Source organism: Populus euphratica, unplaced genomic scaffold (genome assembly GCF_000495115.2).
Source record: "Populus euphratica unplaced genomic scaffold, PopEup_1.0 scaffold1.1, whole genome shotgun sequence".
Lineage (NCBI taxonomy): Eukaryota > Viridiplantae > Streptophyta > Magnoliopsida > Malpighiales > Salicaceae > Populus > Populus euphratica.
Genome location: NW_011499845.1, coordinates 6914797 through 6930181, shown reverse-complemented (window position 1 = coordinate 6930181; position 15385 = coordinate 6914797). Strand labels below are relative to the sequence as shown.

Here is a 15385-nt window from a genome sequence, read left to right as displayed (position 1 = left end):
GAAGAACTTGATGAAGTTGGTAAAAGATAGAGACATCTCACGAAATTTCCAATCGTGAGAAATGAAACGACAACAAATTTTGTTGGAAACTTTCTATGGAATACGTTTTAATCGACGTAACGAATCATTCGATGTATAGCAGAAGCCAGCGAAAACAAAGCTTGCTCGTATAGTTGTAGCTTTTAATAAGATTGTGGTTGTACTAGTGTTTGGCGCTGTTAAAATCAAGTCTTAAGAATTTTGTTTCGCAGCTTCTGATTCTTGAATCCTAAATAAGTTTTTGGAAGGATCTTCAAAGTTTTTCCCAATAACTTTTCAGCAGGTTTTACGGAGAGAAGCCCTGGGTAAATATCAAATAGGCTCCAAGTTTACAGGACATGCTTGCATCTGAATTCCGGCAGATAAAAGAATTCTTGTAAAATATGTAAATGAATCTGATTACTCTCTGCAGCGGAAGTTTCCAAATAACCTTCCAGTTGGAGCCCATTGAAGGTGGGCATGGGAGCTTGGTGATCAACCACTCCTAACCAGACTCGGCAGAGCAGCCTCCCATTAGAATGGTCCTGCAGGAAGGGGAAGATTCAACTCCCTGGATGGTAATCAAAAAGTGATTGACCCGAAAAAATAATTGTTTCAAGAAACCAAAAGAAACAACTTCATTGCATATTGAATCCATAAAAATAAAGATAAAAAACAGTAATATAAATATAAACATACTGCGAGATCTTTCCATTGATTTCGACCTCCAAAATTCTTGTAGATAAGGAGCACAACAACATAGTTGGAACTATAAAAATACACCAGGAAGAAAAAAAAATGATAATAAGAGAGAGACAGGGAGCAAAGTTCTAATGAAAATTAGAAAGCTCATAGCCATTGGCATATCTCACTGTACAAAGTGAAAAGTGATATGAGTAGTATGTCTAGGAGAAAAATAAGATTCAATAAAGTAGAAGGAATTCAGAGCTTCAAAGTAAGATCAGGTGCTGATGAATCTGTCCTTGGTGGCGGTGCTCTTGCTTCAAAATTCATATTCGGACTTTGAGCCATCTCTAAAACTGAGTTACCACCAACTGCCTCACCAACCTGCCTAAAACTCCCAGGCCAGCATGGACCCACATCATCATCTTCCATGAACATCGGCGTTCCATAATAGCCTTGCTCAAACCTAGCTCCACCTCTTGTAACAGGAGGGGTTTGTGATTGTATGATACTTTGGTGCATTGCAGCATGAGCTTTGATCCCAAGAGACCGAAATGCAGAGCCATTAAGTGGCAGAGAAGCCAAGTTAGTATACCTATCTGAAAACATTCCCATTCGCATGGCTCGCTTTGCCATCGTTCGCTCCCTCTTATGAGCGTTTTGGTGGCCACCAAGTGCCTGTGAACTGTAGAACTTTCGCCGGCAGTAGTTGCAAGAGAAAACTCTTGGGATGGTTGTGGCTGGAGTATGGGCAGCTACTTCAATGCTCTTCTGACCTGTTCCTTTCAACTCAATTTCACTGGAGTTGAAGTGGAGTGATAAGTCAAGGGAAACTGGCACAGGATTCTCTTGATGCTTAACGAGATCCGTGAGATGGGAAGGGGTGGTGCTATCCTTGAAGGGATCAGGGGATAGTTCGTGCACAGATATGTTGGATGCTACTTGGCTACTAACTTCTAAATCATTTTCAAAATCCAATTTGGATTTTGGAGATATCATGACTGGGTGAAACAGTAAAGCACTTCGGTCTATATGTACTGCCAATGGAGAACTGCTTAGAACCGGCTAGTGCTTTGCCTGCATTTACAAGGATTCAGTTAATAGACTTGATGTGAGCATGAAAATAACGAGAAAGCATTGGAACAAGTATGTATACAGTCAGCTCTATCCAGTATCCACAAACCAAGCATGCAAACATATAGTGCCTGTTTGCATTACCTTGAAAACACAACAAATCAGTGCAAGCACATCACAGGACAATAATTCTAACTCGTCCAAATTACCTGGCAATTCTAAAACACGCCCCAGATTCCAGAACAATGACGAACAAACAACAATCATGACATAATTTACAATCCACACCAGTTGAGGTGACCCATGAACAAATCAACTGGCCAATATATTTTTCTTCATTCCTAATGACTGTAACAAAACCATGGAAAGGCTCTTTATTCTCACCAATATATTTTTCTTCATTCCTAATGATTGTAATAATACCATGGAAAGGCTTTTTATTCTCCTTTATCTTTTTCTGAAGGCTATCCCATCATCGAAAATGTTCTCGTTCCAAGACAGGCGCATAACATCAGAACCATTCAAACCAATATCTCATCACTTCAAAACTTTGGGCAAAGTTTCTCCAACTGGGAGAGGATGATAGACAATCTAAAGGGATTTTGGACACCTGACTTACTCTGAATCAGCAAGTAAATAAGATGGTTTGAAGCATTTAAATATATTCAACTTACTTGTACCAAATCATGCAAGGAATTACATCTTCCTGCTTTCATGGCCAGACTCGTATCTTCCATGAGATGTTTAGCAAGAAATTATATACTCTCTCATAACTTAATTTGTCACCTCCTTTTTCATAACTTAAACCAAATTGACTTTCAGATGGATGACTTCATTCCCTGGCTCTTCTACTTGAATGCTATCACTCACTGACATCCAGTAACCTACAGTACACATGATCAACCACTGTATAAGAGCTTCCCTCAACTTTTCTAAATCAGTGCCTCAAATTTCTAAGGGAATTTCCTGAGCTAATCAGGACTTCCAATAAAAATGGTGTATTTCTGCGACCTTCATGCTGTGTCCATGTGGACAGCATCTAAACCATTTGTAGCCTCATTTATAGTAAGTTCTCCAGCCAACCTGTTAACGTCTTGATTGACTCACTCCTGCGCTTGAAACACTCAGCATTTCAACTTGATAACCTTAGCATACCATTTGGAGGTGTAATGCATCCTCTCCTAACTTACGACCATCTAATGTCATGGTATGATGGTATGTGATTCCTTCCAACAATACTGATGCTAATTGCAGTACCTTCTTGCAAATTTGGCAACAGTTCGAGCCCAGGAAAAATATGCTTCTGCCCGAAAATAAATTGGATGAGCAGTACAATTGGTCACATCAAGATGCTATTCCATCCAAGTTTAGGAACTTATACTAACCAACAAATTGGTCAAATCCCGCCCTGTCTGATGATTAACATCCAAAAACTTTTTCTATCCCCTGGCTCGAACTAATTAATCAGTCTAAACCTATACGAGTCAGACTCGATTAGTAGTACTAACCTCATAATATCAGTTGCAAGCAGTAGTAAGACCTCTACCGTCGAACTCAAGATTAATCTTCAATCTCTTTAACATCTTGAGTAAGAAAATGGATCTAAAAATGCACACCATAAGAAAGTTCATGAAATGCACTACACCAAGATAAATCAATCTTGAGATAAGAAAATTTTCACAGGCAGCATAGTTCTCATTTCTCTTGAATTGTCTCAGCTTTTAGAGAGGAATAGGAAGTCTGTTTGAGAAGAAATTACAACTGAAAGTTCTTCCTTCTCTCCACATCTTTCCCCATTTATATACGGAATGGGATGAAATTTTTGTTTATTTATTTATTCTCACCTCGCTTCTTTTCTCACACTCCAACTACATGTACGAAGGATAATTAGAAGCATTGAATATGCAAGCTGTAATGTCACAAATATTTCTCTCATTTCAGTAAACATCATAAAGAATCACTATAATGGCATTACGTCAGTTATTTTGAGCGTCGTTTTCCTAACAAGATTCCTATGGATGATTAACCATTTCACTGGACCGACCACTAGATGCTTCCTATTTCACACTTTAATTGGGTGGCTATTCCTATTTCCTTGTGTCTGCGATATCTAGATCTCTGTAAACAAGTTCAAATACATGTATATATGCATCTATACTAACTACTTCGTAATACTTTTGCAAAGAATTAGCAGTGTGTTGGAGCTTTTAGATTCCCAAATTGCAGCGGTTAAGGTCAAAAAACCATTTCCTCAAATTACTTTTCCATCTAGCCCCTTAAAGTGATGGAAAGTAAAAACCATGCACCTCTGAACCGATGTAGAACATCTCACAACTATTCAAATTTGATCTCACATGGTAAAGCAGCAGATCTCCCAAACTCCAACACAATTCATGAATTTTCACGGTCTATCATGCATAATTCTTTGAAGCAACGTAGGCATTATTCATTTAATTTTTTTCCACAACCAGACTAGATCATTTTTGACGGAACATCTGCAGTTTTTTGAAATTTGCTCTCAAGAAAATTACTTAATGACATTTGTGATCAAATGGCACTGAATTTGATTGACAACTTGTGAATAATGATATCCAACTAGATAAAACTGTCTGAATTCGATTATATCAATCCTTGCGACACCTAAAACTAATAGAACTGCAACACCGCCCCATATCGAAATATACAGTGACTAGGTTACATTCAAGGACACATCATTCAGGTTAGAAACCAAGCAATCCTACATATAGGAAAAGCATTTTAAGAAATTAAGAATGCACCTATAACTCCTTTTCCTTTCGAAGATGTTGAAGATAATGATTTAAGTGATGCAAAAACAATTATTAGTTGAATGGTTTGATGCATCTTCAATCTGAACAAAAGCTCTATGCTCGTGCAAGCAGCAGAGATTGCCTCAGACTCCGTCATTCAAAACAAAGGGCATTACAGATTAGCCGCTCCGATTCTGTGTGCAAGAACAGCTAAAGACAAGGGAGTAAAAGCAAAAACCCCACATTATCAACAACTATAAAAAAACAAAAAAAAGGCACATAATTGAACTCAACCTCAGGCCATCAACAGAACCCCACATCAGCAACAACACAACACATATTAAAAACATTTCAAGAACCTGAACAAACACTAGATGATGGGGGGGTTAGAAATTTAGAATATGTAGATATGTTATACCCTCAAAGAAACAAAAGATTAATTATAACACAAAAGAAGTTGTCCAAATAAAAAGAAAAAGGAACACAAAGAAAGTAACAGAGCTTCAGAAACCGGAAGAAGAAGAGGATAATAAAAGGGTGATGAGATGGGCGGCAGAAGTTCCTTACATGGTATCTTGAGATTTCTGAGCGTGCTTCAGGGACATAGTACTGCTTTGGGAAGAGAGGGGGAGAGAGAGTCCGTTTGAGTATCAGAAAAAAAGAGAGAAGATTTGAGTGAACAAAGTGGGTTTTTTACCACTTATGGAGGGGGTGAAAGTAGAGAAAAAAAAGAATAACTGGGGAGAGATGCGAACAATTATGGGATAGCAGAAGTTGAAGAAAAGGTGAAGATGGTGCAAAGTCAGAGAATGAAATAAATGAAGAAAAGGAACGAAAAGAAAAGCAGATAATGCAGCAACCACTCAGAACGTTGAATTTTGGGCTCTTTCCTAGTCTTTCAATCGACAACAGCTACATGAAAGAGAATTGATGTGTGAGGGTGAAAAAGCAAACCAAAAGACAGAGAAAGCAAAGAAACAAAGATAGGAAGCCCCACAGAAATACACTCAAATGTTTGCGACTTCTTCATTTCTAAAACTTCGCTCTCATCCAACTTTAACAGAGAGAGAGAGAGAGAGAGAGAGCACCCCAGAAGACCGAGTCGAATAGTACGTGGGTCAGATTCTTTACAATGTTTTTTCACCCTCTGTTTCCTTTTCATTTTATTGTAAAGATGGACTCCCATAACACCTCCATCTCTGACGCTTGGTTTGTGCAGTTTACATTCACATGAACCGTGACATAGCCCATACTTTTTTGTCTTTTTATTACATCACATGTCATCTTCACCACTCTGCAAGATAATGTGGACTATTGATGTCACTCGGGATGGAGACAGGCCATAGACCAGACTTCACCTGCGATGAGTACCCATTTCTTCTTACAATTCACAGACCACCTTGGAGCCCAGCCATTTTTGTTGGTTGTTTCTTGAATAGAAAACCCAAACTCTTTAGCGTAAGCACAGCATAGCATGCTCCGCACGTTTAAGAAGCAAATCAATTTTGTAATGGTCATAAGAGAATGTTGAGAGATATTATTGAATCTGAAAATCACACAAACGCACATGTATACAAGTTTTACTTTTTGAGAGGATTTTTAGCATGAAGTTATTAGATTCGCGTCAATCATTAAACCAACCAGCGATGTTAAGAAAATAATAATAATAAATTAGCTTTTTAGACTATATAGTCAGGCATCTTTAATTTCATTTTCGCTCGGTGCGATTACGGATTAGGCAAGGCTACATCAATCCAGTCAAATGACGAGTGCCGTGATGGAGGCCTGTTTGTTTATTTTAGTTTTTGTTGTTTTTATATTATTTTAATGTAATAATTTTTAAAATAATTTTTAAAAAATAAAATAATATTATTTTAATAAAAATACAAAATATTTTAAAAATATAACTACAAATATATTGCCAAACATGCAAACTTGTAGCACCACCATGTCTCAATTTGTGAATTGTTTAGTATACTGTGTTATATTACATTATACTTTGAGCATGTTTTTCCCTTCTGAACAAAATTATTATTTTTATTTTTTATTTGAAATAATTATTTTTTATTTTTGAATTATTTTAATATATTAATATTAAAAATAAATTTTTAAAAAATATTTTTAAAAAAATAAAAAGCAAATCAATCATTCCTGCACTCTCACCCACTATCTTTCGCTTACAGTGAATTTCATTGTTTCCTCGTACTTCACGCTGCAAAGTACACTTTCATTATCATTTTTGTTTTTTTCGTTCATATGATTTTATGGTTTTGTTTTATTTTTTATTTCGGTCTTCAAATTTTATAAAATGGAAGATAAAGTTACCTGAAAAGTGGTAGATGAAAGAAAGACTTTGGTTATCTATATTTTAACAAAAAATAATAATTCTTATGTATTATGGTTTCATTTTGAAAAATAAATTTCAATGATTAGAATTTTGTCATTAGAAAAATAGATTGTAATAGTAAGTATTTTCATTTGATTTAGTTTTTTAGTTTTTAGAATGATTAAAATATATTTTACAATTAAAAATAAAATTATTGAGATCCGTAAAATGTTTTGCAGTGTGTTTTCAAATAAAAATAAAAATAAGAGACGAATACCCTTGCCCTCGCCACCAGCTTCCAAAAGTGTGTTTACAAATACCCTTGCCCTCGCCACCAGCTTCCATGGTTTTATTAAGAGAAGAAGAAGATCTCGTGTGATCTGAAATATTTGGATGTCTCGTCACTCGTCATTTGGCCTCAACCGGCAGCCTTCATATCATGATGAGTAAGTTCCTTTGCCTTCACCGTCTCGGCATTCAAATCCATGGACTTTTGAAAATCCCCACTCTATATCTTTCTTCATCTTTGCTATGCTCTTCTCCTTTGTATGTTCATCTAAATCTTCAGAACTGGAAGCCCCTGACGTTTGAACTTCTGCCTTTAGTGCTTGCATCTTCTCCTTCGTTTCATGCCGATCCTTGACCTTTTGAGTTTCTTATTATATCCAGTTTCAGTTCCTCATCCTTGCTTTTCTTCTCCAGGCTGCGAAAACTCCATCAACATGCATGTCAAGCTTATACTCCAGGCTCGCATAATTAATTAGGAGGCGTTGGCAGATCCTTGTTGAGCTCATACCTAAGTTTTTCAATCTTGTCCATTAGAACTGGATGCTTGAGATGGTCTCGTGATTTTGCTTTCACGCATTAATTCTTCCCGCAAATTCAATATCCTGTCCTTTAACCCTGTCGCTCCAACGCCAATTTTTAAAGCTGTCCTTTTCGTTTATGGATATGGCTATTGTTCAGTAGAATCAGTGCCATGACAAAAGTCTGCGGTTTTTAAGTTTCTCCGGCAAGCCACCGTCTTAATTATTGGCTTTGCATGTTGTGTATTAATTTTAGAATTAATATTCTCAATTATCATAAAAATAAAAACAATTGGAATCTAGTTGCCTAGTTGAGGGCGATTCTCTAGTTGAACAGGAAAAACAAAAGGGTAAATTTTGGAGCCGTAATAATGATACCCTCTTTTATTTATTGATTTTTAATTAATTAATATTAATTAGTATTCATCTTTATTAAATATTTATCAGTGTTAAAATTTTATTATTGGTGGAGCTCGAGGACAGCAAGAGACAGCAGCTAAGATGCTCTTTAAATTAAAAAAATAAAATGAACCAGTTAATACTAATCAATCGTACATCTTTTAAGAAAATTTCATTTTATTTATTTAAAATCAAGAATCTGGTTTTTTTTTCATGTTTCTTTATTCCTTATTGTAAATGGATACTTGTCAATATTAGTGGTTAATTTTGACAGAAGAACTGTATCATGGACATTTCATTTTCGGTATTAATGTTAATCTTTTACTTTTTAAATTATCTTTATATATTTAATTTTTATTTGACAAAAGATGGGTTATTTTTACATTATCAGGTTACATTTCAATATATTATGATACATGTTAAAAAAATAAAAATTCAAGACACATTCTATGATATAATTATATGACCTAGTCTGAGTTCTTGATAGAATAATAAAATAATTAAAACAGAAAAAGAAGTTAAGGATATTAATATAATTTACTATTTAATTTATAATTTAAAATTTTAAAAATTATTATCGTGTCTATCACAAGCACCCGCGAATAGAATTGTTACAAGGAATGATGAGTTGAATAAAGTGAAAGGATTAAAAAAAAATGAACGAGTTTTTATCCATCTAATTGTCGGATAAAAAAAATAAAATGAAAAAAGTGAAAATTCATTCAAATTAAAATAGTTGAAAATCATATAAAAATAAAAATTAGAAGTCAATCCTCATAACTTGAAGAGATTGAAAAGAGAATTGAAGAAAGGATATTATTTTTTTCAAATGAATTAATAAATTAATTTTTTTAAAATCTTCTTGATAATTAGAGTGGTGAAAGGTTTAATCAATTTTCCATTTGATCATAAATATTTGTGCCGAACAGATATATCGGAATGGGCCAAGCCCATCTTTGTCCCCACACAGAGAATGCTGCGGGCTGACTAGGCAGTCAGTTTTTTCATGCCTTTGTGTGTGTGGAGAGACTTTGCAATTGCGGTGGAAGATAATATTAATTTAAGTATTTTATTTATAAATCCCGAATTATTTATAAAAATTTGGTCCAGTGATGCAGATGTGATGTATAATAAATACCTCTCATTTTCAAACTAAACAAACACGAATAACTTCTCAACTCGTATAAGTTACCAATTAATAAATAAATAAATAAATAAATAACAATTTCTTTTTTTGAAAAACACCATTCATTCAGATTCGTGAGGATTGAAATCTGTTTGTGTGTAATGATATTTCTTTATTTTATTTTTTTTACAGAAAATCAATTGATAATACAGTATTTTTACAAAAATCACTAGTTATTATTAGATTAACCAAATACAATTTGATATTTTTATATTTTTTAAATACAATAAAACGATGAAATTATCTTTAAAAAGAAAAAAATTTAAAGTTTATACCCAATGACTTTTTCTGTATTTTTAATTTTTTATTATAATAAAGTTGGGCAAGGAATAGTTTGACATTTTGGTAAATAAAAAATATAAAAAATGAATAAAAAATAAAAATTGGTTTGCCTCTCTGGACTGCATGGCCATCACTTTCCAACGATCAATTGTGTCATTGAAAACCATCACGGTGTTTTATTCATTCTAGGATGACACCTTCTTTCTTTCTTTTTTATTCTCTTTATTTCCTTGAAATTTTCTATTGCCAGGTAAAATTTTAAAATTATTCTTTTATTTATTAAGATTTTAATTTTTTTATTTATAATTTTTGTTTTTGGTTTTTTGTAAAAAGTTTGTTATATTTCAAATTTCAGTGTTCAATCTTGATTAATAATATGTTAATTTTTTTCAACTTAATTATTTTTTTTTATTTTTTGGTTATTTTATTAAATTAATTTTTTTAATTTTATCGTTTAATATTTAATTAATTAAAAATTAAGTCTCATAGTTTTTCTCGGCAGAGTGTTTCGGTTTAGTAATCCAGGTAACAAATTTAAAAATTTAATATGGGTTAACATTATTTTTTAAAATTATTTTTTTTTATTATTCAAAATTCATTTTTTTTGCTTAAAAAAAGTTTGTGATTTTTCTATGCCAAGCTATTTTAATCTCATGATTAGGCCAAGGATTTGATAAGTTACTTGTGATAACTTCACCTTGTTTTATGCAGTTATTTTTTAAAAATAAATTTTAATATTTCTTCAAACATTGTTTTTAAATCACTCTTGCATGATAGCGCAGGTCTGCATGTATAGATATAAATAGGAAGAAATTGTTGCATTTCCTTTTCCCTGGTAATGTTTCATAAAAATATATATATATGAATCCCATAAATAGAACTTTAAAACAACAAGACAAAAGGTTGGAATCGATTACAGTCATTCCTGTTTCTCTGTTCATGTCACGGTGGCGATCTAAATTGGTTACAAAAGGTGTTTCTCGGTTCCTCACCCTCACCTCTTCTCCTTCCACAATTTCCAGTTCCCTCTTCTTTAAAATTCCCAAACGCGTTGAAGTATCTGTCCTTTTACGACATGGAGCTATGCTTTCATTGACTTTTACAACAAAATTTAAATATGGAGTCGATGGATGACGAATAATGCTGAGAAAATTGGTTAAGCGAGGAGTAATGGAAAGAAGGACTAGGACACCAAACCAAAAAAACAAAAAAAAAAAAGAACGCAGGAATAATAAAAGGCATGCATAACTACGTCATTTTAGGGTATATTTTCGGATCATTGATCCTTGTAGATGTCTTGTTTTGACTAATTGGATATGTATCAGCATCTCTTAAAAAAGAAAAGAAAAACGAAATGCACCAGCATATCTTGTATTCAACGTTATAGTGCTTTATCGAAAGAATTTTGAAAATACGGTGCTTTTATTTAATTGTGAGCAAATCAAAAGGGTTTGTATGCCACCAATCGCATCACAGACAAGGGGACCTCAAGTTGACAGACAGCAAATTATGAGAGAGCCCAGTGCAGGCTTGATAGCCTCTGGCTTTAAAGAATTATGCACGCAATCTTCAATCAATCAACTCGTCAGATTACTAGGGAACTTATTCTAAGTACGTTGAAATTCAATTTATAGACATTTTCAACTAAAAGGATAACATTCGGATGAAGGGTTGCGAGGGAGATGTACTATCAGATATATCGCCTGGCATGCAGATGTCTTTTATTTTTATTTTAAGCCTAGCATATCTGTTACGCAGTGAGCAATATTTGTAAATATACTTCACAAGATACGATGTCGTGTCTTTTATAATATTGTTTAGCAAGTGGCCCTTCAGAGTTCAGACGATCATTTAATTATGAACGCACAACTCAGTTGACATTTATTCCCTTGTTTCTCTGAAGACTCTTGAATTCGAGCATTTCTTTTATAAAATAAAATAAAATCGTTTGATGCAGCAATAAAACATCAGAATAGAATACGGTTCACATTAGGAATAAGAGAAGTTTTTTTTGTTAAAAAGAAAAGAGGGTTGTCTTCTTTGTGTAGCCCAATGAATTAAAAAATGATTTATTTAGTGGTAAATAATAGTTTAATAATTCATTACCTGTAGAGAGGAGAAAATGTGTGTATTTTGAAAAGAATTAAAACCTCATTAAGATTAAGAAGAAACAACAACAACAAAAGTAAATTCTACTATATCATTTCCATCGACTTGTTAAATTACATTCCCATGATTAGCTGTGTAATTATAATGAATTGTCAAGGTACAAGCATTGCATACAAAGATTATACAAAGAAAATTTATATACTGAAGAGTGATCATATAGAGATCTAATTGGAACCTTTTTAATCATCTTATGACTAGACTACAATTTTTGTAAAACAAAGGGACCAGAAAATTCAAAGAAGGATCAATTTATAAATAAAAATATATAAGGACTAAAATGAAAATTTACCAACACCTCCAATTCATTACTGGGAACCCAAAGAAAGGAATGCAATGAATCATTTCACTATATTACATTACAATTTTCATTATATTATATATTTTACTACATATTATCATAACAAACATGACGTTACAACGTTGATTAAAATGGGTTTTTTTAAGACAATATTACTTGAGTATTTTATCTAGGAATCAGAGTGAGAACATCATAGCACCTGCAGGACTTATTTGTAGTTCTCAAAACAGCTGTTTAAGAAAATCGGACAAGCAAAGGCTTGTTCACCTTAATTTTACAGAAAGGCACTGTGGGGTTGGGTATATTTTGCTTGTGCGGAACACACACATTAATAACAATAACAATTAAAAAAAAAAAAAAAACCGGTCACCTTGCATTCCTTCCCGTTTTCTGCAAACAAAATCACCAAAAAAAACAAAACACAAGTCTTCAACATCACTAGAAAATACACCTCGATTCCTGAGAGACGCCGACAGTTTAACAGGTTAAACGACCTTTGACCGAAAACCAAACAAGCAAAAGCAAGTCGAGGTTTCAAATTAGTCTCTATAATTTTACATGTCTCCATAATTCGAGAACATTTAGGGGCTCGAAGCCGCAATTTTATGGTGGTAAGTGGTCATGTTATCCACTGATGAGTCAAGTAAAGGGTAAATAATTTGTTGCCGTACCCAAGTAATTAACAAAACCCGAGTAAACATTTAGCCGCGTATTTTTGTTGTCGATATTTTTGGAGATGGTTGGGAAAAGCAATAATTAGTTATTGGTCTCTCGAGAATTAACGAAACCCAAGGATTCATTCATTTTGAAGCCCGCTCTAGTCTCAGTAGGACCGTTGAAGAGTAAAACATAATAGATAATTTTGGTCGTACTGTCGTGCTGATTTTAGTTGTTTTGTAGTACATTAATGGAAGGTTTGTGCTCAGGGTTGAGTTATTATTTTTTTAATATTTTTATATTTTTAAATGATTTTGTGTTTTCATATAAAAAATAAATCTTAAAAAATAAAAAATATTGCTTTAATGTATTTTTAAATAAAAATATTTTAAAAAATAAATTAGTACACTTGTGAAAATTAAAGGAAAAGTTCAAAGAATACTTTCCCATGAAGATATATCATATTAGTATTTGTGGAAATGATTGGGAAAAGCAATAAAATAAGGGAGAAAGCGGAGCAGCTGGGAACCAGTACTGCCCTTTAAATGGATAAAAAAGGTGCAGAATCTCTGCTCCACCGAGCTTGAGGCATGAGAGGGTTTGCCCCCCTTGACAGCTAAATGTTTTTTCAACTTCGAACCAGTACTGTCCTTGAACTTAGAGCAGATAGGGAGGAGTACTGTCCTTTTAAATTAAAATCTGTTTTTTAAATTTTTTAAATTTATTTTTAATATAAATACATTAAAAAAATTATTTTAAAAAAATACTTTTAAAACGAAAAACAAACTTATTCTGAATAAGATAAATACCACTGGAAGTTCTCAGTTTTGACCTCCTGATTTTCTACTAGGAAGAAAAAGCTGGCTTTGGAAGGCAATTTACTCATATTTATTGTATAGTATTACGAGTTGTTACAATTAATAACGATGATTTTCCGTACAAAATTATGATTAATTTTAACAATCATTTTAAGGTGACCTTCAAAGCTGCTATGAAGTGGTGGGACATGTACCTAAAAAGAAATGCCAGTGAACAGAAAATTTTGTCAAAAGTAGGGCAAACCATGCCATGATTCCTGGACATAAACAGGACATGATAACTGGGTTTCACCTGTGACTGTTTTTTTTTGAGTTTCTGCCCTTTTGTTTTCAAAATCAAGAGCCTCAGCTCCCCGAAACTCGATCGATCGATGATATTTTCACCAATCGGTTAAAATGAAAATCAAATGGGATTTTTTGCAAAGCATTTAGCGTTGGATGGCACTATTCATCAACCTCTTCAGTTTTGATATTTTGCGATTGCCCATTCGTTTTTCACCTGATACCGTTCCCCTCACTCATTTTATTTTACTTTAAAACAGAATGCTAATTATAAAAATTTGAAATGCCATAAATGATGAGAAGCGGTACGTTACAGCTCGCACAATGTATATCAATGTCTTTAGAAAGCTTGCCTCGCATGCCAAGACGCAAGGCTTTAAGATTAAAATGCTTTTAAAACCAGAACTAAATCAACCTTTTCGCATATATATTACTGTGATTGAAAAAAATGAGGTGAGAAGAGGTATTGCAGCATGAAAAGGAAATGAGTAAAAAACTATAAATGTACAAGAAGATGATGAATACCGTCACAAATAGTATGATAAATGTAAAAAACCGTTGGTGAATAGTACCTAAAATAGCAAGTTGCTGCGCGCAAGCAATGCCATTTGACAATCGATTTAACGAATCTGTCAAAAAAGTCCCTTTGATTGGTCGGATTTTGGGAATAGACAGAAAAAATCATCAATGGAGGTCCTAAATCAACAGCTGTCTCATCTAGCAAACTTAAAGCACATGTTGAGCTTTAAGTTTAGAATTATATGATGAGTACTTGGCTTGGTTATACGGTATCATGATGATCCTCAGCACCTGGGATCAAGTCCTATGTTTAATTCCTCATTTACTAATGAATTCCTTCCATGCTTTAGTTCCTCGCTGACTTAAGCAAATCATTTACAAATATAAGCAAATCATTATATATATAAACTATAATGGAGTTTTGGTTAGCATTAATAACACCTTTAGTTCCGCTAATATCTTTGAATATGGTTTACATTTTTTAAAATGGATGTAATCGTGGAGAATCAAGAGATATTACGGGATTATTTGCAAGAGAGGATATGTAATTGAGAGAAGAATTTCGAGCATAGCATTTTTTTTATAATCAAGCATAGCATATAAGAGCTTGAAATACTACTACCATTTTTATAAATCTTAGGAGTTGGGAGCCGATCGAACCAGCTCGTTTAGCATAGGATTAAATACTCACAAAGTACTTACAAATTTGTGTTGGTCAGATCACTCGTATTTTTTTTTTTATGATCCAGCATCATCTTTTTTTAGAAGGATTTATATTATCTTATAACTAAGCTTATTGGTTATTACTGAATAAATCTCATGTCGTTGCACGTTTACTTTCTGACGTTATGATGATATCAAATGTAGTGGTTATGATCCGCTCTCTCCTTCTCCCTTCCGACTTCGAGAACATACATGTGCCTTCTATTGCACTAAAAAGAAAATCACAATTTACTAGGACTTGAACTTTGTTTCATTAAGATATACTTTCAAGCAAACACAAGGGCGGGGTACGATGGGATTCAAAGACGAGGAGCTAGAGCGAAGAGAAATCTTCCAAAAAAAATTGAGTTTTCGTTCCACGTTAGCATCTTTTTGA

General features: G+C 33.5%; 1 protein-coding gene across 2 annotated transcripts; it reads right to left on the bottom strand.

Annotated features, from left to right (window-relative positions):
- Positions 1-681: 681 nt before the first annotated feature.
- On the bottom strand, positions 682-5657 carry LOC105125671 (zinc finger protein 4-like). Of its 2 annotated transcripts, XM_011026239.1 has the most exons (3): positions 5112-5657; positions 3285-3378; positions 682-1779 (listed from the first exon to the last, which is right to left on the bottom strand). In XM_011026239.1, exon 3 carries the CDS (start codon positions 1699-1701, stop codon positions 961-963), a length of 741 nt encoding a protein of 246 aa, XP_011024541.1. In that variant the 5' UTR covers positions 1702-1779; positions 3285-3378; positions 5112-5657; the 3' UTR covers positions 682-960. The 2 variants fall into 2 exon arrangements, with proteins under 2 accessions (XP_011024541.1, XP_011024534.1); XM_011026232.1 differs by lacking the exon at positions 3285-3378 and having other exon boundaries at positions 5112-5655.
- Positions 5658-15385: the final 9728 nt, after the last annotated feature.

Excerpts from the sequence above, each read along its gene's own strand:
- LOC105125671 (XM_011026239.1), bottom strand. The coding sequence starts at position 1,701 with ATGATATCTCCAAAATCCAAATTGGATTTTGAAAATGATTTAGAAGTT.